The 24,269-nt window shown below is 41.3% G+C and overlaps 1 protein-coding gene across 1 annotated transcript in view; it reads right to left on the reverse strand.

Annotated features, from left to right (window-relative positions):
• NAF1 (nuclear assembly factor 1 ribonucleoprotein) overlaps positions 1 to 24,269 on the reverse strand; it is a 66,387-nt gene that overhangs the window by 19,542 nt on the left and 22,576 nt on the right. The window contains exons 3-5 of the mRNA XM_050946530.1: positions 24,060 to 24,156; positions 9,587 to 9,669; positions 3,737 to 3,897 (exon numbers count right to left, since the gene is read on the reverse strand). Coding sequence (XP_050802487.1) covers positions 3,737 to 3,897; positions 9,587 to 9,669; positions 24,060 to 24,156 — 341 coding nt within the window. The remainder of the gene's footprint in view (positions 1 to 3,736; positions 3,898 to 9,586; positions 9,670 to 24,059; positions 24,157 to 24,269) is intronic.

Raw genomic sequence — 24,269 nt, forward strand, 5'->3', positions numbered from 1 at the left:
TACTTATTTTAGATATTAAAACCCACTTTTAGTATTTATTAGAAAGTATCAATCTATTTAATGCATCAATGGCAACTGAGTTCTCTGAAATGGGTTTTATTTGACTTACGCAAATTCTATGGACCATAATATTCCCTTTCAATGCATACATTGAGTGAGATCCTCTGTGGACAGATCTCCCACAAGGCTCCTCTGTGATAGCATCTCCTCTCTGTATCTGGGATCTGGGCTGGGAAGAGGTGGAAGAAATGGACATCATTCTTCTCCAACTCCAGAGAAATTGGATAAAAGATCATACATCTTCTCTGTATCCTCCTCAGCCTTCCTAGAGGCAGTTGTTGCCAGGGGAAGTCCCTGGCAGTGCAGCTAATAGAGGCCATTAGGTTGGGGAGTGGGATTTCCCACTGAAGGCCTAGAGCCAGTGCCTCTGTTGGACTGGCCCAGCCTACTGGGGATCCAACAGTTTTAAGGAGAGGCTCTGAAGTCTTTTCCAGCTCCTACCCCCAACTCTGAAATAATATATATGGGAGCTACATGAGGGATCCCTGTGAGGTTTCCTCCCATGGTCTGTCCCGAAAAAGGGAAGAGCTGAGCCCAAATTTATTTTCTTGTGTATTAACTGAATGCATCCAGATTCTATAGGAATAAAAAACAAAATAAATTTGGAAAAATACTATTATTGTTGGGTACTGCTGAAGAGACTAGTGAAATTTTGGTCCCAAGAACAAACAGAAGAGAGGCCCTATGGCAATCTAAAACAATACATATGTAAATAGTGGAGGTCACCAAAAAGCAACAATCAATAGTTCTACAAGGCTCTTATCAGTGAATGCTTCTCTGGGGTTTGTCTTGAAAATTAGTAAATAAACTGGAATTTTTGAAGATTTAATTTGAAAATTATTCAGACAAATCCAAGCATCTGTCAGCTTACTCAAAGGTTCCTGAGGCTGTCAAAGGGAGCACTAATGAGCCCATGCTAATCATTAAGCCCAAATGTCAATTATATTCAAGATAGCAACTGGGTTTTAACTGAAAATGACAGTTTCAGAAAAATTGTTTCAGCTACCATAATACTAAACATCTGGTGTAGCAATCTGTCCAAAAGTAATATAATAAGCTTTTCTGACCACAATTTTGTTACTTAAAACTTGTAAACAGAAATAACTGAAGTGCATATGTATACTACCTCGAAAGTATCTAATAGCAGCTGCATAATGGATATCAAGGGGAAAATTACTAACAATTCTACTTGCACTGTTCTTCCCTCATTGTAGCATTAAGTATCATGGCTCCACCAACAAGGAAGCCAGGCAGCAAGAATCTACAATTCCAACTGGTTGGAAGTCAGACACAGTAACCCCTTCTATTTCTACCTCAATCAACAAGAAAATTCTTTTAAGGGACTCGTCACCTAACGAGCATTCCCCAAGAGAGAAGGAAGACAATAAAGAGAAGAAGAAGAAAACAGACAATTATTGCTAAGTACATTTCTGCTGAGATACACATATTAAGCAGATACAACGTGCAGTAAGAATAAAGGGGAGTGAATATTCTCATAGCAGCACACATCTCATACTCTGATCAAGTGCTTACAATATAGTTCACAGATTATGGCATTGCACTGGAACTCATGAGATATTGGTTCAGTTCCTGCTCCAGCAACAGACTATCCATGTGAGCTTGGGCAAGTCATTGTAGGTACCATGTGTCTCAATCCCCCCCTCTGTAAAACCATAGACAGCACTTCCCTGCATCACACAGGAATTGGGGGGATAAAATCTATTAATAATTGTGAGGCACTCAGAACCAACAATGATGAAATACAAACACTTAGGAGGAGAAACCTGCTTTTTCTTGTGTATGCGCAAAACTGATTATTCCTGAGCAGCAGAAGACTGCCAAATTGCTTTAATGATGGCATGTAACTCTTGCCTTTGATGTCAGAGGAACAAAAACATCTCTCGTCCTCATCCTCTACCCCCAGAATTTCTTCTCAGAAAACAAATGTCTGTCAGAAGTACCAGAGCGAAGTATCAAAGGGAACCTGTAGTTCTGGCAGGTCATTACATGACACTTAGCAACCATGCTGATTGCCCACAATACTCAAACCTTGCTATAAGCCAGACAGGGAAACAATGACAAACTTGTCATCCTACTTCTGAGCCAGGCTTTTCTTCTCAGCATACCACAACACAGTTCACATGAATAGAGATACTAAATAGCCTTCTGCAAGAAGGGGTAATAATTCTTTGATTTTTGAACTCTGGCCTTTATTCTTAAGATTTATAAGTCCATCAAAAGGCTGACTTATCAGAAATATTATGTAACAATAAATCTTAAAATTATACTCTAGATTGGACTTCATGTTTCAGACAATTGTATTTTCCTTTTTAGCAGGTGATTATAATTCATTAAAAACATTATATTATTAACTGAACATCTACTTTCCTCTGGGGTACTAGTTAACAAAACAAAGTGAGGTTTATGCATAAAACATTGAAACTTTACTTTGTTCAATATGGGCTGAATATAGGATACATTTTCAAAAGAGATCATAGCTTCCCTTATGATCCTGATCTTCAAGGTGTTCCTTTTTGAGAAGCTACAATTATCTAGTCAGGAGCAGGACCTGGAGCATTATAATTGTTGTCAATCATCAATGCTGGCTGCAGAGGAGCTCAACTTATAAGAGACCAAAGCTAGCTGTACCTGGAGCTCTGATTCTCAGGTCACAATCATAAGTCTCAGCATACCCAGATACACTGAGAGATCTGCTGATGCAGGATGAAAAGAATGCAAAGCCAGTCCTATAGCCTGGCAGATAACTATGGGTTACATCAGACAATGTGCTGCTACTCTATATGACCATCCTCCCCTCCACTTGCAGCACATAGATGCAATCTGAGTTGTGTAATATTAACTACAGTTGCAGAAGTGCTATTTTGTCATAATGCTAGACAATAAATTTTATAGTATAACATCACATCTGGAATAAAAAAATCAGTGTCAGAGGGATTTTTATAATGGTGGTAGAGTCTCTTAGGACAGAAGAAAAAACTTTCATTTGTGGAAGAAAGAAAATAAAATACATTACAAAGAAAAGGGATGGCAGGCATTGCAGAAATTGTGCCAATTACAATAAAATGAAACTATTTCAGATAAAATAGTGACATGGGAAGACTGGAAGTCTGGTTATGTATTTTAGGTTGTTTTAACAATAATTTAAGTTTCAGTAATTGCTCAAACACTTAGAAGCTTGAAGATTACATATATTCCTGTAATAACTATCTTTCTACACTACTACACCTCTACCTCAATATAATGCTGTCCTCGGGAGCCAAAAAAATCTTACCGCGTTATAGGTGAAACCGCGTTATATCAAACTTGATTTGATCCACTGGAATGCGCAGCCCCGCCCCCTCGGAGCGCTGCTTTACCATGTTATATCTGAATTCGTGTTATATCGGGTGGCATTATATCGGGACAGAAGTGTATATGTATAACTTTGTCATTACAGCATGGCTGTGAATTTCTGAAAGAGTTTTGTTGGGATTTTTTTGTAGTTTTTAAACAAAAGTACATGCAGAGAAAATTAGATTATCTTTGTCAAAGTTGGTAGTATCAAATTTTTACCTATTTTTTTTGTTCCTATCCTGGCCAGTTTAAGATACTGTGCTTTGTTTAGCTACATTACAATATATATTATACTAATATTTTAAATAAGTTAGATACTCACTGTTTTAGTTTCTCTGTGAATATATACTGGGTGAAGTCCTCTACTGATGGCGCAAAATACACGGTATCTTGGATATTAATACCTTTTGCTTCAATATGCTCAGGGCTGTTAAATAGTAACACATAGAAGGGATGCAAAACAGGACCAAATATCTCATATATCTGAAAGGAAAAAAAAATCATAATTTACCTGAAGAAACAATTTCCAAAGAGAAAGACAACTGTGAAATTTTAAACGTAAACATTATTGGTTATTATCAAGACAACATTAACTAAACATTAAAATAATCACATCAAATAATTAATTTTTGCATGTTGAGATTTTGTGAGACTTTTTTTTTGAGTTGTTTGACAGAGTTATGTCTGTCTTCTGCAAATATCACTGCTAAAAAATAATTTTCTTCTTTCCATATCTAACCTTGTCACCACCGCACCAGCAGCAGTCTCTCACCAAACGCGAACTCCTCATCCTTGCCAACATAGTCTTGCCTCCACCCATCTCTCATTATCCTCTTCTACCGCTCTGACTCCCTCTGCTCCTCCCTGTCCTTTTGCCTTGTTACCTCTTTGCTTTCCTTTATTACTCTTTGGTCTCCTCTCTTTGGTCATGTTGCTTGTCAAAGTTCAGGGCAAGGCACTTACATTTCCCCTCCATGGTCTACCAAGGGCAACCACTCTACATTACTAGATCCTCAGTCACCTTTCTTAGACAGAGAACCATATCTCTATCCTTCCTGAATGGGTCTTTTTTTCCCCCACAGGCTGCAAAGTTCCCTCCCTACACTGTGCTATTTCTAGCAAGCTGGACTGCCCAAAGGGCCAGCATCTACACTTTGCTTTCTTCCAGAGGTTATGAACAGTGTAATTGCCCACAGTTGCAAGTTACAATACAGTTTTCTAAGAAAGCACATTCATTCTTAAGGTGAAAGCATTACAGAGAATACACTAAAAGAACCTATAAGCATGCTAAAAAGCTTACCAGAGATCACCCCAACTCCAGTCTCTGTAGGTATCAGTCCTTCAAAACCCACAATTAGCTTTCCCCATGCGTTATCAGTTCACACGTATCTTAGATTCAGAACCACAATCACCACAAGTAGTTCTGTCTTTCCTTTATACTGCTCTTTACTTTACCTTGATCTCATGTAACAGGTGATCGGCAAACAATGACCCACTCCTCATGCCATAGATTCTAAAGTATGGAGTTTTTTGCATAATCAGAGGTGGGGAATTTGCATTCACCCCCACCCCACCAGACATTCCGCAGGAAAACCACTTAACACTTTCTGTTCCAAAAGCTCATTCTTGTCCAGCACATTGTTCAGTATAGTCCTTTGAATCCCCAGGTCTCACTTCTCCCCCCTCAAAATGTTACACACAATCCTGGTTCACAATAACATATATACCAGGGGTTCTCAAACTTTTTCTTTCTGAGGCCTCCCCAACATGCTATAAAACTCCAAGGTGCCCAGCAACTGTTTTCTACATATAAAAGGCAGGGCCAGCATTAGGGGGTAGCAAGAAGGGCAATTGCCCAGGGCCCCACACCACAGGTGGGCCTGTGAAGCTAAGTGGCCCAGGCTTTGGCTTCAGCCCTGGGTGACAGGGCTTGGAATTCCAGACGGTAGGGCTTCAGCTTTCTGCTCTGGGCCACAGCAAGTCTAATGCCGGCCATGCTTGGCAGACGCCCCTGAAACCTGCTTGGGGCACCCCAGTGGGCCATGGACCCCTGGTTGAGAACCATTGATATAAACTATTCATTTAATACAAAGTACCCCAAAGATACTGAAGCTTAATTCAGTAAGGTCTCCCTGGGATAAGACAGGAAATTGCCCTATCACATAGTCTTCTATACCCAGGCCCCTACCAAATTCATGGTCCATTTTCATAAATTTCAGTCATAGCATTTTAAAAATCTTGAACTTCACAGTTTCAAATATTTAAATCTTAAATTTCATGGTGTTGTAATAAAACATGAATACGTATTTAAAAACAGCAAAATATAAACACAAAGCCTTTAAGACTCTGCATTTCTCAAACTGGGAGTTGCAAGGCTATTGTAAGGGAGTCATAGTATTGTCACCCTTATTTCTGTGCTGCCTTCAGAGTTGGGCAGCTAGACAGCAGCAGCTGCTGATTGATTGTCCAGCTCTGAATGCAGCGTTGTATACTTTTGTACATTTTTACCATACAGTATAGGGTACTTTTAAAATATAGTGTAAAAGTATACAGAATACCAGATTTCACAGTCCGTGATACGTTTTTCATGGCCATGAATTTGGTGGGCCTATACCTGGAACATTCTCCCTGTCTTTTTCTACCAAAAACTTACTACTCCTGCCTAAAATTCACTTCTTCAAGGAACCCTTCCTCCCTTTTTAACATCCACACTGAATCCCTCACTTGTACTGCTGTGTTTGTGCAATTAGTCTTTATACTGGGAACTCTTTGGACCAGGGAATGTGTCCCTATAGGTTCACTATGTATTGTGTAATTGCCTACATTTGCAAGTTACCGCACAGCTTTACAGCACTAAGTGATTTGTAATAAACCAAGTATCATGCTCATATTACTTTTTAATCTAATTTATCATTTTACTGACCTAAAATATATAATTTAGATAAGTAATCCATTTTTTAAATATAATTCAAACAGCCTGCATGTAATCTGAAACATTTCTCATAATAGGTCAACTGATTTTTCAAAATCTGCAGTTAAGATAATCAGCTTCAGACTGTAGACAACCACTATCTTGATAAGAAATAACAGGCTGTAAAAATCTCCTTCTTTTACACTTTGTTGCTTGTTCAACCCAGAGAAAGCCTTCACTGTACAGACAGTATACAATGTACAGAAACATTTTAATACTTAAAGTATGCTAGCAAAATGGAAACTTATTTTACAGACTCTTGGGGTTTTTCATTTCTGACTTCTATCAGATACAGCCACAAATTGTTACTATTCAATCGGAAGGTAGCAATTTTTAAAGAAAGTATTTTTCAAGAACCATTTCCTTCCTTGTGTAAAAAAAATTTGATATAAATTTTCTTTTCAGGTAGGTATCAAATATAGGGGAAAAGTACAATTTAATCTAAAAACCCCACTTAAATTTGTTCTGCAATTAGATGGCTTCTAAGTTTTCACTGAGTTCTTAGGAAAAACTGAAGTCTGAATGAAGTCTTGATAAGCAGGTGGATCATACTGAAATTTAGTGGAGAAACACCTGGCCACGTGTCTAGAAACAAATCTATAGTAAGGAAGTGAGATTACAAGAACCATGCCAGGGGTCAGGCATGACAGAAATCCTTTGACTTACCAAACAGAAGAACTCCAAAGAACTAGTGCCCCTAATAGTGATAGTTTCTGCAAAGGTTTGGAGAGGAGCAAGAAGGTACCAGAGCCCTATAAATGCTAGCCAGAAAAGGGGCATGCATAGCATACACTCTAAGCTGGAAGGCACTATTACAACAGCAGGTCGAGAATTTTTTTCAACATCAGTTTTTCCTTCGGAAAATGAAACATATCTGTTTTAAGGAAACTTTTTGTTGGGAATTTTTCTCAACTCTAGGATGGATTTTCTGGTTTAAACCACACAGAAAATCCCACACCAGAAAAGCCAATAGCCTGGTTGTTAGGACACTCACCTGTGATCTGAGAGGCCCAGATTCAAGTCCACAATTTATCCCATGTTGTATAAATAATTCTATATTCAATGGGCCAGAGAGACAGGCTGATTATAGTCATTATGGCACTCACATGGGACTAGGGGAGGCTGGAGAAGAGACCTCTCACTTTTTATTAAACATTTGAAAGGTCTTGATTTTGTCCTGTTGCAGAGTAGAAAAGTTTCTGAAATCTCATGGGAAAACCATTTCCCACCCAGCTCAAGAGAGCACAATCTCTTTTCCCCATCCTACTGAAAAGCTGTAGCTCTGCTAATCATGTGACATCCATCAAAGCCCCTACACCATTGGTATAAATTTTACAGGAGCTGTCAGGCAATTCTAAATTCTAAAGCCAAGGCAGACCCTTAGAATCAAGCACTTGGAACTTGTACCCTGAAACCTCACCACCCACACACACCCCTGCACCAAGTATAGGTTTGTCTTCTATTTAAGAAAACACACAAAAACTCCTCCTCCTTTGCATGTGTCAGTCCATTATTCCACAGGCAGTTGACTCAACAGACTGCTGGAAACAACACCCTACTGACCCTTCTGCCACATTTTCTTTCCTATGACCAGGAACTTGCCTTCTGAAAAGCTGTTGACCAATGTTGGGATATCTACTCTGAAGAGAGCTGCAGATAGTTCCTGACTACACAAAGACTCACATTCCTAAAATCCTACAGTAAGCTTGCTAGTAGTTAAATGTCAATACTAAGTGTTGATAAAGAGGTTTCACTATTTTATTTTTAAATAGGAAATGTTCAGTCAGTCTTAATTTATACAGACTATTATAGCAGGAGCCAGAAGCAGCCTAACTCTTTCCATTATAAAAAAAAATTAAGAAAAAAAAAAAAAAACCCAAACACCCACCTTCATTGTTTGCATCAGAATTTTGAAATTTTCCAGGGAGAAAGCCCTGTAAATCACCCTTCATAAACAACTGATGTTTATTAGCCAATTTTCTCAGATAATATATCTGATTATACCTGAACAACATAACATTAACCCAAGATTAAAACAGCAGCAGAGATCTAAAAACACCCCATACCTTTCCTACAGTTTAGGAGTAGATCCTACTCTCTTCAAACTTTTCCTAGTTCCCTGCACAATACCTATTCACTGCCAAAAGAGATAACTTTTAGATAATTTTTACATGCCTGAAATCAAACCACAGCAGAAACTCTTGTCTTGTCTTGTCCTGTAATTCTTTAAAGGACAAAAATCTTGAAATCTAGTCAGTTTAAAATAAAATGGGAGAGCTTCACTGGTGCAACCCCATAATAAAAAAGTCAATGTTTGCAATTTTCAAACCTTTTCTTTTCTTTTTTTTTTTTTTTTGGGGGGGGGGGAGTGCTTCTCCCCCATTCCTATCCAATTTCCACATAAACAAGAGGGAGAAATGGACTACAGTGAAAATGACAATAGAGCAGCAGTTCTCAAACTTTAGCAACCTGAGTATCCCAATTTTTATTTAAAATCTTTTGTAGACCCCCAAGGCCCCCACTCAATGCCAGGCCCCGCCCCTACCCCACACCTTCCGCCAAGACCCCACCCCCCCTCTGCCCCTCCTCTTATCGCCCCCTCCCCCGAACACACCCTGTCCCCCCTCTTTCCAGTGCCTCTTGCACGCCGCTGAACAGATATTCCACAGCATGCAGGAGGTGCTGGGAGGGATGGGGAAGAGTTGACCAGCAGAGCTGGTGGCCCCAGACATGACTCGCTGAGCCCCTGGAGTACCCTCACAGACCCTAATTTGAGAAACCCTGCAATAGAGAAATGCTGTCAAATGTATAAAATAAAAAAAAAAAACCTGCGATGTTTCATTTACAGTTATGTTGAATGTAACTTGTAAGAGAAGGTAAAATATTCATATATATATGATTTGAAGTTTGTGTCCTTTTAAGAAATATTTTCATTTACAAGTATACCTCTAAAGTGTCTTATTGAAAACTCAGTTTTATAAAAAACTAAGACTTTTTTCCTTGAAAGTACTAGAAGCATGGTTAATTATTCTAGTATTACATATACCTTCTGTTAAATGTAAGATACACAGGTTAGGTGTTAAAAAACATATACAAAAATAGTCACACTCTAAACTAAACAGAGCTATCAAAGTAGCCTAGCAAATATTATTTTACAGAACAAACTGCAATACAATATAATAGTTTTTGTTTCACACACACCTTTCCTGCTGCATGCCGATCTCCTTTAAAAATGATGCTTTCCTCATTTACTGGAGGTAGGCCTTTCAGAGACTCAATTATCACTAAAATACAAGAAGATTTAAAATATATTAACCTTTAAACGTATTTACCAAATTATTTTAACAAAAAGCAGTAATTGCAAATAATAAAGAGCATGTTTAATTATGAAACAGCTTTAAGCAATAAAATTTGTGGATGAGACACGATGCACACTTGTCATATATATATATACACACACATATACACACACACTCAACTATTTTTCAAATAAAGTTTCACCTTTACACATATATCAAAATACATTTTTGTTTGCAGTACAAGCATTTTAATAGACAGCCAAGAAACCCAAGAAAGCACAATAATTCCAAGGTTATATAATAAAACCTCTCTTGAAATACTGCAAGAATGACACATTGATGGAGATTCTAGGTAGGAAGAAAAGAAAAGGAAAAGTTATGTACAGGACCAATATTTATATTTGACCTTCATAGGGGAGGGAGGAAAGTGAGAAGAAATTAATTCAGATAGAAATAGAAGGAACAGAAGAAGGGGGAAAGAGAACAGTTTCACATACTAGGGGGCATCACAGATAGGCAAAACTTACCTTCTGGCCCAAAACATAATGTGGATCCCCTGAAAGTTTCTTGTCTTTCAAATGAAGACAGTGGGATCATATGAAAAAGTAACAAGTCACTAGTTATCACTAAGTATAATTTGACCCTGTCACGTTTGTGGAGAAAGTGGTTTGCTGGTTTAGATTTACTTTTGGATGCAGTCATTCTAAAGACTGAAGTTATGTCCTGGACTATGGGTCTCTGAAATATGCTAAAGTGTGTTGGACTGTTGGGTGGGTGAAGACGAGTTTGTTTTGGGTAATTTTTTGTTTGTTTGTTTTAAATAAAACAGTTTGGCTAACTACAGTGATAAATCCCATATCAGAATGAACAAATATTCCAGATTAAATGCACAACAATTGCATTGCACTCAACCTCCACCTTCTTTCCCCAGCCCAAATTGTCATACAGAGTTTAAAAGAAACAAGACATACCAGTTCCATGAACACAGCAAAAGTTGTTAGCTTCTCTATAAAGTTAGTTTGTTCTTGCTTCAAAGATACTGGGCCTTTGAAGCTTAGCTGAAGTGAAAATACTTGAGCACACCTGCACTGCTAACTTCAAAGAATGGCTACTGTATGTATTATCAAGATATTTATAACTATTTTAAAGCCATTATTTACAATTTTAAAAACCTTCCCCAAACGTATTATACTCAGTTTGAATGACAGGACCAACTGCATCACCTGGCAGCAGATGTGTTAACACAATGGTGGGCAAACTTTTTGCCCCGAGGGCCACATTGGGGTTGCAAAAGTATATGGAGGGCCAGGTAGGGAAGCCTGTGCCTCCCCAAACAGCCTGCCCCGCCCCCATCTGCCCCCTCCCACTTTCTGTCCCCTGACTGTCCCCTCAGAATCCCAGACCCATCCAACCACCCCCTCTGCTCCTTGTCCCCAGAGTGCCCCTTCCCAGGACCTCCTCCCCAACTGCCCCCCCCACCCGGAACCCCACCCCTATCCATCTCCTCTTCTCCCTGTCCCCCGACTGCCCTGACCCCATCCACACTCCCCCTGACAGGCCCCCTGTAACTCCCATGCCTATCCAACCACCCGACTGTCCCCCCCAGAAACCCCGACCCATCCAACCTTCCCCACCCCCCACTCCCTGTCCCTGACTGGCCCCCTAGGACTCCCATGCCTATCCAACCCCCAGTTCCCTGACCCCACCCCCCGAATGTCTGCCCCATCCTCCCTGTCCCCGATTTCCCCCTGGGAACCGCCACTCCCCGCCCTCTTACCATGCCGGAGCCAGCCATACTGCCACGCTGCCCGGTAGGAGCAGCGGGCCAGAGCGCTGAGGACCCAGTGAACTGAGCCTGTGGGGGAGGGAGGACAGCAGGGGAGAGGCCGGGGGCTAACTTCCCTAGCTGGGAGCTCAGGTGGTGGGCAGGGATGGTCCCGTGGGCCGAATGTGGCCCGCAGGCCGTAGTTCGCCCACCTCTGTGTTAACGGCTTCTCTAAAAGAGGCACAAGAATCTTTTATAATTAAGTGCTCTTCAATCTAAGTATACGTGTCACCACCAACTGCCACTATAGTTTATAATATATATTTAGTAGGGCCCTACCAAATTCACAGACCATGAAATCTGGACTTTCGTGTGCTTTTACTCTATATTATAAAGATTTCAGGGGGGAGACCAGCGTTGCCCAAATTGGGAGTCCTGACCTGAAAGGGAGTTGCACAGGGTCACGCTACTGCCACCCTTACTTCTGCGCTGCCAGGTACCCCGCTCTGAAGGCAGCATCCCGCCAGCAGCAGCACAGAAGTAAGGGTGGCAATACCATACCATACCATGCCACCCTTACTTCTGCGCTGCTGCCTTCTGAGCTGGGCTGCCGGAGAGTAGTGGCTGTTGACTGAAGGCCCAGCTCTGCAGGCAGCAGCACAGAAGTATGTTTGGCAATACCATACCATGCCATCCTTACTTCTGCCCTGCTAATGGCGGCGGCTCTGCCTTCAGAGCTGGGCTCTCAACCAGCAGCACCGCATAACTAAGGGTACCAATACCGCAACCCCCACTATAATAACCTTGCGACCACCCCACAACTCTTTTTTCAGTCAGGTTCTCTACAATTACAATTAATTCCAGATTTAAATAGCTGAAATCAAGAAATTAATGATTTTTAAAATCCCATGACTGAAATTGACCAAAATGGACTGTGAATTTGGTAGGGCCCTAAGTTATAAAATTTGAACATAGCTGCTAAAATACGATGTTAGTCTCCATGTGGCTTGAGAACTGCTTCCTACAGGTACTGCTAGGCAAAATTCTCCAGTTTCAGTCTACTGAGCACACCCACATCAAAGTGGAACACACGACTGCATCTATTTGAAAAATTATTAACTTTGTATGTTTTAAATTATGTATAAGTGCCATTGGCTTCAGGATTGTCACTTCTAGTTATAAGATTGAACAAAACAGTTAAATGACTCAGTATGAACAGATGTGAAAGGCACTGCCTTGTCCCCAGCGAAGAGGAAGGTTGCTGGAGCATTTGCAGAAGAGAAGGTGTACAGCAGTTAAGTGCTAGAAACTTGCCGTATGGGAATTAAAGAGGGGCGGCTGCCTGTAGGAAAGTAGTGCTCTGCAGAAATGGACGTAGGTCTAGGCCAAATTCTCTCTCTGGTGTTTGTGTTAATGCTTATGACCAACAATTAAGTTATCCTTTGAAGACCAAACTGCAGATACAGCTGTATTTTGTTTCTACTGAGTCAGTACATCTCAGCTATCAGTACATTTTTTAAAATAATGCTACTATCTTTTTTCAGCCTTTTAAAAAGGTCATCCCAATATCCTGCATTGTGGTAATCCTCCCTTCCAGCAAAGAACTAGACTTGTCAGAAGGGAAGCTCAGATGTGCCAAAACACTATGGCATGGAGGTTATAACTTGACATTACGTTGTCGCTATAAATATGGAAGCTTTATTGTTTCCACACAGTGCTGCTGCTAAAGCTAATTGTAAAGTGATTAGATTCCTGACGGAGAGCTATAATACTCCATAATTGATGGGAGCTTACTAGAGTGGCATAGTTGAACATGCACTGAGCAGTAGCTTTTTTTTTTAAAAAAAAAAAAAGAACACTGATTATGGCAATCTGTTCTAGAACATTTATGATTCTGATAGAACCACCTCAAAAGGCATCTGGGATTATTTGTTTCTAAGAATTGGAAGCAGATAGCCTAAAGGCTAAAATTAAGACAACAGTATAAGAACTAGAATAAATGAGGAAAAAAGTTTCCTGGAACTGGACTTCTAGCATTTCCTTTAAAGAGTTATTTAGGATGGTGGGACACTAGCCCCTCTAGGGGAAGGACTATGCAGACAGGACAAGCTCTCTCAAATATTAATACATTATAAAAACTGCTTCAAAGTCATTGTTCTAACATACCTATTCCTTTAAACACATACACAAAAAATTCTGCTGTTTTGAACACATAGTTTGGTAGACAGGAAATAAGTCCACTGGATTCTTTTAATTACATTTTTTAATGTATTTTCATCTCTGAGGAAATGTAAATTTATTCCTTTTGTAGTTTCTTTTAAAAAAGAGTTGACTGTATTCAAGGGTTTTGTTTACTTTTGCTGCTTTACAGCACAGAGGAATTTAAAGCCTGTTCCTTTATTCTAGCAGAAATTAGCGTTGACAGTTGCTGGCCCACAGAAACTCAATGGGCCTCTTGGGCACAACATTAAGGAATACTAAATCCAGACTCAAAGGTAAATTGTCCCCTCGAGACAGCATAATGTTCAATCAGACATTCTCATTGTCTCATCACCATTAGTGTAGTCTCTTGATCACTTAGGTCTTGTCTAAACTGGCACGTCTCTGCGCAGTAAAGCAGTTTTCTGCAGCGTAACTCCAGAGGCGTACACACTGCCAAGCCACTTAGTGTGCAGAAACTGCACAGCTACAGCACTGTAAAAAAAAACAAACAAAAAAAAAAACCAAAAACCACCCCAACAAGAGGTACAGGGGGTACAGTGCTGCGGTGCCAGTGTAGACACCCTGGTCAATTACAACACTGCAATTGGTATCCAGTAGCTGTCCCACAATGCCTGTTCTCGCCTCTCTGGTCATCCGTTTGAACTCTACTGCCCTGCCCTCAGGTGACCAACTGTAAGCCCCACTCCTTAAATTCCTTGGAAATTTTTGAAAGTCCCTTTCCTGTCTGCTTGGTGATGCTTGTAGTGATCTCAGCGCATCTTTCCAGGTGATCCCCTGCTTGGGGCAACGTCAAGCTGCTGGACCTCATCAGCATTTGGGGAGAGGAGGCTGTCCAGTCCCAGCTGTGTTCCAGCCATAGGAATTATGGTACCTATGGACAGATTTCACAATGCATGACAGAAAAGGGCCATGACGAGGAAACACTGCAGTTCAGGGTCAAAGTGAAGGAGCTGTGTAACGCCTAAAACAAGGCGTGGGGGGCAAACCACTGCTCCAGTAATGCACCCAAAAGTGCTATACCTGTCTGGAAGCCAATTACCCAACTGCTATAGGTCCACTGCCAACCAGTTTGGAAAGTCGACGGTGGGCAAGGTGGTGGCGGAGGTTTCTGAGGCAATCAGGTGTCTGGTTTACCCCAAGGAGACAGACATTAAAGACACTCCTCAGAAATTTTCTGATTTTGACAGAATGGGGTTTCCTAACTATGCCAGGGCTACTGAGGGGACTCAAGTGCCGATAGATTTCCCTTCTCAAGGATCACACAAGTATATACATCGCAAAAGGTACTACTCCATTGTTATACAAGCACAAGTAGACCATAAAGGCATTTTTATGAATGTCAACATGGGCTATCCAGAAAAAGTTCACAATGCCAAACTGTACCCTTATTTCAGAGGCCCTGGCAAAAAGGTTTAATTAGCAGCTTTAGAATGGCTATTGAATGTGCTTTTGGCAAATTAAAATCACATTGGAGGTGTCCACAAATCCATTTGGATACCAGTGTCAAAGCTGACCACGTTACTGTCACTTGCTGTGCTCTTCACAACCTTTGTGAAGCCAGAGGTGAGCTATTTCCCCCTGAACAGACCTATGAGAGCAAGGGTACACTGGAACATAACCCTCAGCTACCACTGCAGGACCTGGTTGCACCTGGGAAGCAGAAGTCAGGGGTGCTTTCTGTTCTCACATTATGGACTTTAATGTCCCAATGGAAGAGGGGGAATAGTACCTGTATAAATGTGCTTGGAGGGAAGTGAGCTTGATTACCATGCAGTATAAGTCAGTGACACAAATAATGAATTTGGTGAGGGGGAGGAGGTAGCAGAATGGCTGTACAGACTATATTTATTGAAATATGAATCACTGTACCTAGCTAAATAGAGGAACACTGCTTCCTCACTAACACTTAATTGCTCCTGAACATGTTTTTAGCTGTATTAACTCAAATCATGATTGCAACATGTAATGCAGTGACAGCAATAAACTTTCTTGAAAAACATAACATGCTTTATTTGTAAACATATCTTAAAATATTAAAACATTCAGTCTTGGGCAGGCCAGCTGCCATTATAAAACCACACACACAAAAGAGGGCAGGAAATAGTTAATGCCCAACACAATGTACTTCTACGTGTCCCCTGGCCCCACATTCTCCTTGCCCTTCTTTACATATTTTCCCCTCTCTTGGCAGCAGAGGCGGTCGGTGAAGGTTTCCACTGGAAAGGGTTTGAAGAAGGAAGCCCTGCCCCACACCTCATGACTCCTGAATGCACAAGCTGCCCCAACATGGAGATATTCAAGCTACTGCAGGTATGTTGCAGGGCGATCATGCCATAGACAGGACTTGCTGAAACAGTTCTTTCTGTTGAGCTCTGTCCTCTTCCCTTAGATACCATTCCTGTTCCAAGAACAGTTTTGCAAGTGCTTGCTCCGTCGCTGAAACTGGTCTTCCACTTGGGCAGCAAGCCTTAGTCTTTCCTGCCACCTGTCAGCATGCCTTTGTTCCAGTCTTTCATTCCTTCTCTTCTGGTACTGGACCTGCTGGTCTACCCTCTCAAGAGCACCAACCATAACATCATTGTGGAAACGCTTCCTTTTGGAATCGTCCATGAAGATACATTGGGCCAGGGATCGAGTTCCCGAAGAACAGCAGGCAACATAGCTTGAGGGTCCTGAAATAGGACAAAGAAACAAGAGGGTTGCTGGCTAAACTAACTCTGTGGAGGAGCAAAGAACTAATGATTGTGGAATCTGAAGGACAAATAACATTTCTAAAGCGAATCAACACATATTGTGAGGGGGGGTACTTCAGTCCTCATACTGTCTCCGGACATAGCCTTGTTAATTGCAGTGGGAAGTGCAGAAATAGTGGTCAGTTTAAAACTATCATTTTTTTGTTTCAAAAAAAATTATAAGTGCCATATTCAGGAGGCAGAAAGAGGTATAGTGCCTTTGCTGGAAAAGGCTTTTTCTGACATTTCAAGCCTTTCGTATTTTGGAAGATAACTGATTTTGTAGTGCTCTATTGGCAGACGGAGATGTTATTCCAAGCTGGTAGATGTATACAGCTCATGTATTCAAACAAATACTGACTGAACAGCACACTTGTGAGTGGAGTGGATTGCTCAGCTGTATGGGGGTGGGGCCTGGAAAATATGCCTTTCTCCACAATGTAGGTAACTATCTGGAGTTCCTGCTTCAGGAAAAGTTTGCAGCTATTAGGAGCCAGGATTGGGTCAGAATCTACGAGGGGATTAACACGATGCTGTGTTAGCTCAATAACAGTGCAAGCTGTTATGTGCTGCATGCAAACACGCTGAAATCTGCAGTTTTTCTCCACCCCATATCCGGCACAGTTCTGAGGGGAAAAGAAACAACACTACACTCACACTTTGGAGACATGATTTTGTGACCTGCAGACTGCATGGATTACCTTTAACTGAATGAACTAGATTTGGAAATAGAATATTGTTTCCCAAACACACACACTCAGTTCACTGTTCACAAGAGGCTCAATAGACCCAGGAGGAGTGATTAAAGAGTGGTAAACTTCTTACTACTGAAAGGAAAACAAGAATGACCCTAGCAGACATCTGTGACATAGTTAAAATAACCTTTTCAGCTGTTTATGAACATTTGAAATTCCAAGTCACCATTTTGAACTCCTTGGGGGGGGGGGGGGGGAGACAATGAAGACATCTAGGTGCTGTTACAGATTAGTAACTGAATGCTGGTAGCCAGGCCTTATTTTTGCATTGCTTTTTACAGCAGAAATCTCTCCACTAATGTAATAATAAACTTTACATATGAGTCACACTTACTGGCCTCTAGGGTAGCTTCTGTCTCCACCAGGTTCTCTGCAGGTTTGTCAGTGGGCCGTTCCTTGTCAGGGGTTGGAAAAGGTGGAAAGAAAACAGTTCTTCCAAGTAGGGTCGGAGAATTTGCTGTTGATCCTGATCCACAGCCTGCTCTTGGGACTTTTTTCCATGGAAAGAGAGAGTCAATTCAAGCTGCTCACTGAGAGCCTGCTGCTGGTTCCCAAGCTGCATTCAGGGGCCAGTAGGGGATACCCCCTGCTGACCAGGTCGTCATGAAGCAGAATTAGCTCTGTGCTGGTGCGGTATCCAAAATCCAAAAGACATCATAAAAATGGGCATGTTGTTGTTAAGCTGCCTGAGGTTTGGTTCTTGTCCCTGGTCTTCCAGTACTCACTCTTCAGCCTCTTAATAAGCTCCCTGCACTGATCACTTGTCCAAAAAAATCTGCAGAGCTGCCACTTTAAGCTATCTTCTGATACGCATAGTCAGACTTGGTGCTTTTGCTGAAGTCCACAATTTTACTGGCCTCATGCCGGAGTTTCACCAAAATCTAGTTGTGTTCTCATGGCCATGAAGCAGCTTGCTTTGCAAAAGGTTTGATCAGTTCGCTCTCCACTGCAAACCCAGAAGGCTCTCTGACAGTTGCTTACAGACTGATGATCAGAAAAAAATGAGTAATGCTGACGTGAGCTGCTGCCGTTTGCAAAGTGGGGGTGGCTTCTTGTTTTCAATACAGTGGATTGCAGATTCTTGGGACAGAGGGGACGAAGGCAGTTATCCCATGGAATTGTGAAATACTGGCTAACTCTAACTCCCGGGACCTCAGTCAAGCAGGGCTGCGTATACACTGCAAAGCAATAGGGCTTGGACTCTGTATCCTGGCTTAACTTGAGTGAAGATCATTCAGCCCTGCATGGTCCTGTGACCCTGGATCCAAACCCTACGTTAGCACAAGTGCAGTGCAGCACAGTGCAGATGCAAGAAGAGTCAGGCTGGAGCCCAGGCTCAAGCATGGGCTTACATTGCAATGTAGACATATCCAGAGACAAATACTGGGAGACAACATAGATCTCAGAAGAGAATGAAATCTTGGGACCATTGGTCCTACCAATATGGACTCTAACTTAGAGTTGGTTTTAATCTTAGACTTGCTCACCTAATGTCTGCCATATGTTCTATTCCAGTTGACTAATAAATGCCATCTTGTTTTGGAAAGGCTGCCTGCTTCAACTGCACATATTTTGCTGATTGCATTGCTTTCAGAAGGTACAGCCTCTCTCAGGAGTCTCATTTCAGTTGAGCTTGCTGTTGAAAGCTACAGTAAGCAGGGTGTGCTGCAGCCTAAGAGTTCAGACTCCGAATCAGGGGGTTGCATGACCCACCCTGAAAAAAGTATGGTCCCTTGGGGCCTCACACACTAAAAGGGTTACTCCAATCCCTTTAAATATGACTATATTTTACTTTCCAGTGCACTATAGATTTTTGTATTTATGATGCATTGTTACATTGTACACATGCACCTCTGAGTCATTCTCTGCCTCTGGGTCTCCTCCACCTCCGCATCCAAGATTTCCTCCTCGTGGCTCAGTTCACTCTCAATTGGCATGTGAGCCACCGGAGTATCCACAGTGGTCTTTGCAGTGGAGGTGAGGTCGCCAACAAGTATTGTGTCCAGCTCTCTGTAGAACTGGCAGCTTGTGGGTGCATTACCGGAGCAGTAGTTTGCCTCCCATGCCTTGTTGTAGGCATTCCACAGCTCTTTCACTTTGACCCTGCATTGCAATGTGTCCCGGTCATGCCTCTTTCTGTCATGCACTGTGAAATCTTTCCATAGGTATCATAATTCCGACAGCTGGAGCACAGCTGGGACTGGACAGTTCCCTTTCCCCAAATCCTGATGAGGTCCAGCAGCTTGGCATTGCTCCAAGAGGGGGGTTGCCTGGTGTGTGCAGCAGGCATGGCCACCTGGAAACATGTGCTGAGACCACTACATGCATCAACGATCAAATAGGAAGGGAACTTTCAAAATTCCAAAGGAATTTACAGGATTGGGCTGATGTGGTGTGGTCACCTGAGGGCAGGGCAGTAGAGTTCAAACTGATGACCAGAGAGGCGAGAACAGGCATTGTGGGACAACTCTCGGAGGCCAATCACAGCACCGTAATTGACCAGAGTGTCTACACTGGCACCACAGTGCTGTAGCCCCAGCGCAGAAAGCTGTACGTCTCTCGTTGGGGTGGTTTTTTTAAAGTGCTACAACTGCGCAGTTTCTGCACATTAAGTGGCATGGCGGTGTGTACACCTTGGGAGTTACAGAGCAGAAAACTGATTTACTGTGCAGAAACTTGTCAGTGTAGACAGGGCCTCAGGAATATACCACCCATCCCTGCACTGGTTTACATTTGGAAGGTTCCTTTGAAGTTATAAGGACTATAAAACTTAGGCCATTTTTTTCAAGCCTGTACACTAGAGAGCTTACAGTGGCACAGCTGAGCCACCAATGCAGCTTCACCACTGTAAGATCTCCCATGTAGCCACTCTATGCCAAAAGGAGAGAGCACTCCCATCCACATAATTAAACCATTCCCAAAGAGCCGCGGCCGCAGCTACATTGGCAGGAGAGTGTCTCGCACTGACATAGTGCTGTTCACACCGACACATCTGTCAGTGTAACCTGTCACTCAGGGGTGTGTTTTTTCACACCTCTGACATAAATCATACCGACAGAAGTGTAGAGATAACCTCAGTCTCTTAAAATTTCATGTACACAACTAAATATAAATGACCCTCAGGAAATAAGTGACTGAGGAAAAGCGATTAGGCCCTACTTTATTCCTTTTACTTCCAGAGGATCTGTATCACGGTTACTATCCTTCCAAGTGAGGATAACTGAACTCAACTTTCTCCCAAGATTCATTCTGACTCCTTTGAACAGCTAGAAAATGCAAGGGGACTGTATGAACAACTCCTTCCTTTCTCCCAGTAACTTCTATTTGGAACCAAATTTAAACTGTGACAGAAGAGGTTCTCAGGTTCAAATTCATTTAAAAAGAAAAAAAACAGCAGGTTTCCTTCCCTATATTACCAACAAAAAATTAGATTCAAATACATTTTAAATTATCTAATTTATTTTTTGGATTTCACTCAAAGGAACAAAAAGAAACTAGTAGTCAATTTCAAGCTTGTTTAAAATGAGTTTCAATTCCTGGTTCTCAAAGGTGATAGGCTTGTGTAACAATTAGGTCCGAAATATTTTTTAAGGAATAATGTACTCCCATAAATAAGCTTTAAGTTAGTTTTTTAAACAAAATTTCATGTGCTATAGAAGCACGATTTCACAAGATCTACATTTGGGATCTATGTGGACCTGAAATATCCCTTTAATATATACTACCTGTATCTATGCTTTTGTCCACTATACTTCACACAATCCCACCTGGGCTCACCCTGCAACCAGCGCAAACATGAAACACTTCCACACTTTAGTCATGCTCTATCCCAAGGGTCGGCAACCTTTCAGAAGTGGTGTGCTGAGTCTTCATTTATTCACTCTAATTTAAGGTTTCGGGTGCCAGTCACACATTTTAACATTTTTAGAAGGTCTCTTTCTATAAGTCTATACTATATGTATAAACTATTGCTGTATGTAAAGTAAATAAGGTTTTTAAAATGTTTAAGAAGCTTCACTTAAAATTAAATTAAAATGCAGAGCCCCCCGGACAAGTGGCCAGGACCCAGGCAGTGTGAGTGTCACCGAAAATCAGCTCACATGCCGCCTTCGGCATGCGTGCCATAGGTTGTCTATCCCTGCTCTATCCTATGGCTGCTGGCACTCTTAACCAATACCTGAGTCAAGGTGCCAGGAACAACATAAGTAAAAAATGTGAAAAGGATGAACAAATGCATAGTGACAGCACTGTGGGAGAAACAAGATGGTTTCTCTATTACCATATACTGAAGGAGAGAGGCGAAAGCATTCTGGCCTGCATTGCTATAAAACGTTGAAGGCTTTCCTCCATCATTCTATATACCTTTAAGGGTATGTCTTTAGTACCAACTACTTTGCTTTAACGTAGCTGTGTAGTTGTGGCACCAGTGCTGGGAGAGCTTTCCCAGCGCTGTTAAAAAAAAAAAAAACACGCCCTCAAAAAGGGAGTAGCTCCCAGTGCTGGTGCACTGTCTGCATTGCCACTTTACAGTGCTGAAACTTGCATCGCTCAGGGAAGTGGATTTTTTATATCCCTGAGTGAGAAAGTTTCAGCGCTGTAAAGTGGCAATGCAGACAAAGCCTAAGAAAATTTAAATATAACATGTGGGACTAAAAAATTTTCTGAAGGTTTTTTAAATGTTTACAGGAAGATCAAATGTTTACATCTCAAATATTTTTGTAATTAAGATATTTAAATAACTTCTTCCAAATCAGAGAAAAAGTTCTCATTTTAAACCTTTCACAAAAAACACAGCCACTTGACACCTCATTTCTTTGTCTAGTGCTGTAATCATGCTGTGTTCACTTGGTCAACCTCCTTTGGCTTCCCAATTAAGTGTTACTGTTCGGTCACTGAGAGTATGTTGGGGTTCTCAAACTAGGGGTCGGGACCTCTCAGGGGGTCATGAGGTTATTTTGTGGGGGGTTGCGAGCTGTCGGCATCCACCCCAAACCCCACTTTGTTTCCAGCATTAATAATGGTGTTACATATATTTAAAAGTGTTTTTAATTTATAAGGGAGGTCACACAAAGACTTGCTACATGAAAGGGGTCACCAGTACAAAAGTTTGAGAATCATGGTATGTCTACACAGCAAAGACAAACCTGCTGTTTTGTTGCTGTGTAGACTTCCAAGCTCAGTCTGGAGCGCAGGCCTTGGGACCCTCTCACCCTGCAGGATTTTTCTTTTGCTGGGTAGACATACAAAGAGAAACTCAGGGTCTCCTCCAGTTTCTCCATTCATATGCAGATTCTATTCAGCTCTTGATGGCACTTTCACATTAACTCAGACAGTGACTCAACCATCCAATAGCCACAGAGGGGCATTCAGCACAAGTAATTCTACCCCAATTCAATTACTGAGGAACAATCTCCACACATTGATATATTTTGCTTTCCTCCATAAAATCTCTGTACAACTTCTCAAAAGTGATGTACCCAAATACTTGGATGCTAATATCAAAACTCTACTCTTAAATTTATTCACCTAAATTTGGATTATTGCTGATTATGTACTCTATGTATCATATGACTTTTAAAAACGAACTCTGTATTTGTGGATAATCTAAGCACTAATCCCAGACATGCAGACACTCTTGTCTCAACCTGTTGTCATAACTGTCCTACTCAGATCTGAACCTTAGAGTTCAGAACATGAGAAGCTAGCATGAAACCTCCAAACTTAATTACCAGCTTGGATCTGATATCGCTGCCACCAGCCAGAAAAATTCCAGTGTCTGGCTCACTCTGGTCTCCCCAAAACCTTCCCTGGGGAACCCCAAGACTCAGATGCCCTGAGTCTCATCACAAAGGGAAATAACCCACTTCCCTTCCCCCTCTTCCCCTCCAGGTGTTCCCTCTCTGGGTTCCTGAAGAGATATACAGATTCAAGCTCCGTGAACCTAAACAAAGGGATTCCACCCTCTCCACCTCCTCCCAGATTTCCCACCCTGGGTACTCTAGGAGCTTCCCTGCTTCAAGTCCTTGAAACACAAGTACCGAGAGATCAAATCTCTCTCCCCCCTCACCCAGAGGGTATGCAAAGTCAGGCTTAGTAAATCTAACACAAAGAGATTTTCCCCCTCCCTTCGTTTCTTAGCCTTAACTCGTGAAAAACACTCAAACAGGTCTTAAAAAGAAAGCTTTATATAAAAAGAAAGAAAAAGGACATAAAATGGTCTCTGTATCAGGTGACAATATACAGGGTCAATTGCTTAGAAGAAAAAATGAATAAACAGCCTTATCCAAAAAGAATACAATTTAAAACATTCCAGCAACTACACACATGTAAATACAAAAAAAAAAAAAAAAATAAACCTATTGTCTTACTATCCTTGTACTTATAACTTGGAAACAGAAGATTAGAAAGCCTGGAGATTCCTGTGGTCACTCTCAGAGCCCAGAAAGAGAACAGACCAAGAACAAAGGACTCACACCCAAAACTTCCCTCCACTCAGATTTGAAAAAGTCTTGTTTCCTGATTGGTCCTCTGGTCAGGTGTTTGGTTCCCGTTGTTAACCCTTTAAAGGTAAAAGAACATTAACCCTTAGCTATCTGTTTATGACACCTGTGTATTACATAATTTTTTAAGGTTAGCTTTAATACAATTTTTATCTGTTCAGTAAAACAGTTTGCATTCAATGCCCTAGCTTCTTTTCCTTTACATTCTGCAAGAGCATGAAATCAAAGGAAATGGAGGACTGCCTTATCCTTCAATTCTAGTACACCAATATGTAGCTTCTTTTCCAAGTGGTTCCAATCATCATGAATATATATATACACACACACACATATATACACACACACATATATAAAAATGTATTTTCATTTAAACAAAATAAGAGAACTATATCTTGCTTACCCAACTGCTCAATAATGCTTGAAACTGTCCCAAAGGGCTTCAGCTCAACATCCTCAGGCAGAATTATTGTCAAATCTTCAACAGGAGGTGGTCCCTGCTAATATAAGAGTAATTAATTTTCAAAATATAATACTTTGTGGTTAGACATTCCTCAATTGCTAGCAGAGTATGATTTTAAACATTTCACTTTTGCAGTTCAAGAAAAAAAAA

Source organism: Gopherus flavomarginatus, chromosome 3 (assembly GCF_025201925.1).
Source record: "Gopherus flavomarginatus isolate rGopFla2 chromosome 3, rGopFla2.mat.asm, whole genome shotgun sequence".
Classification (NCBI taxonomy): domain Eukaryota; kingdom Metazoa; phylum Chordata; order Testudines; family Testudinidae; genus Gopherus; species Gopherus flavomarginatus.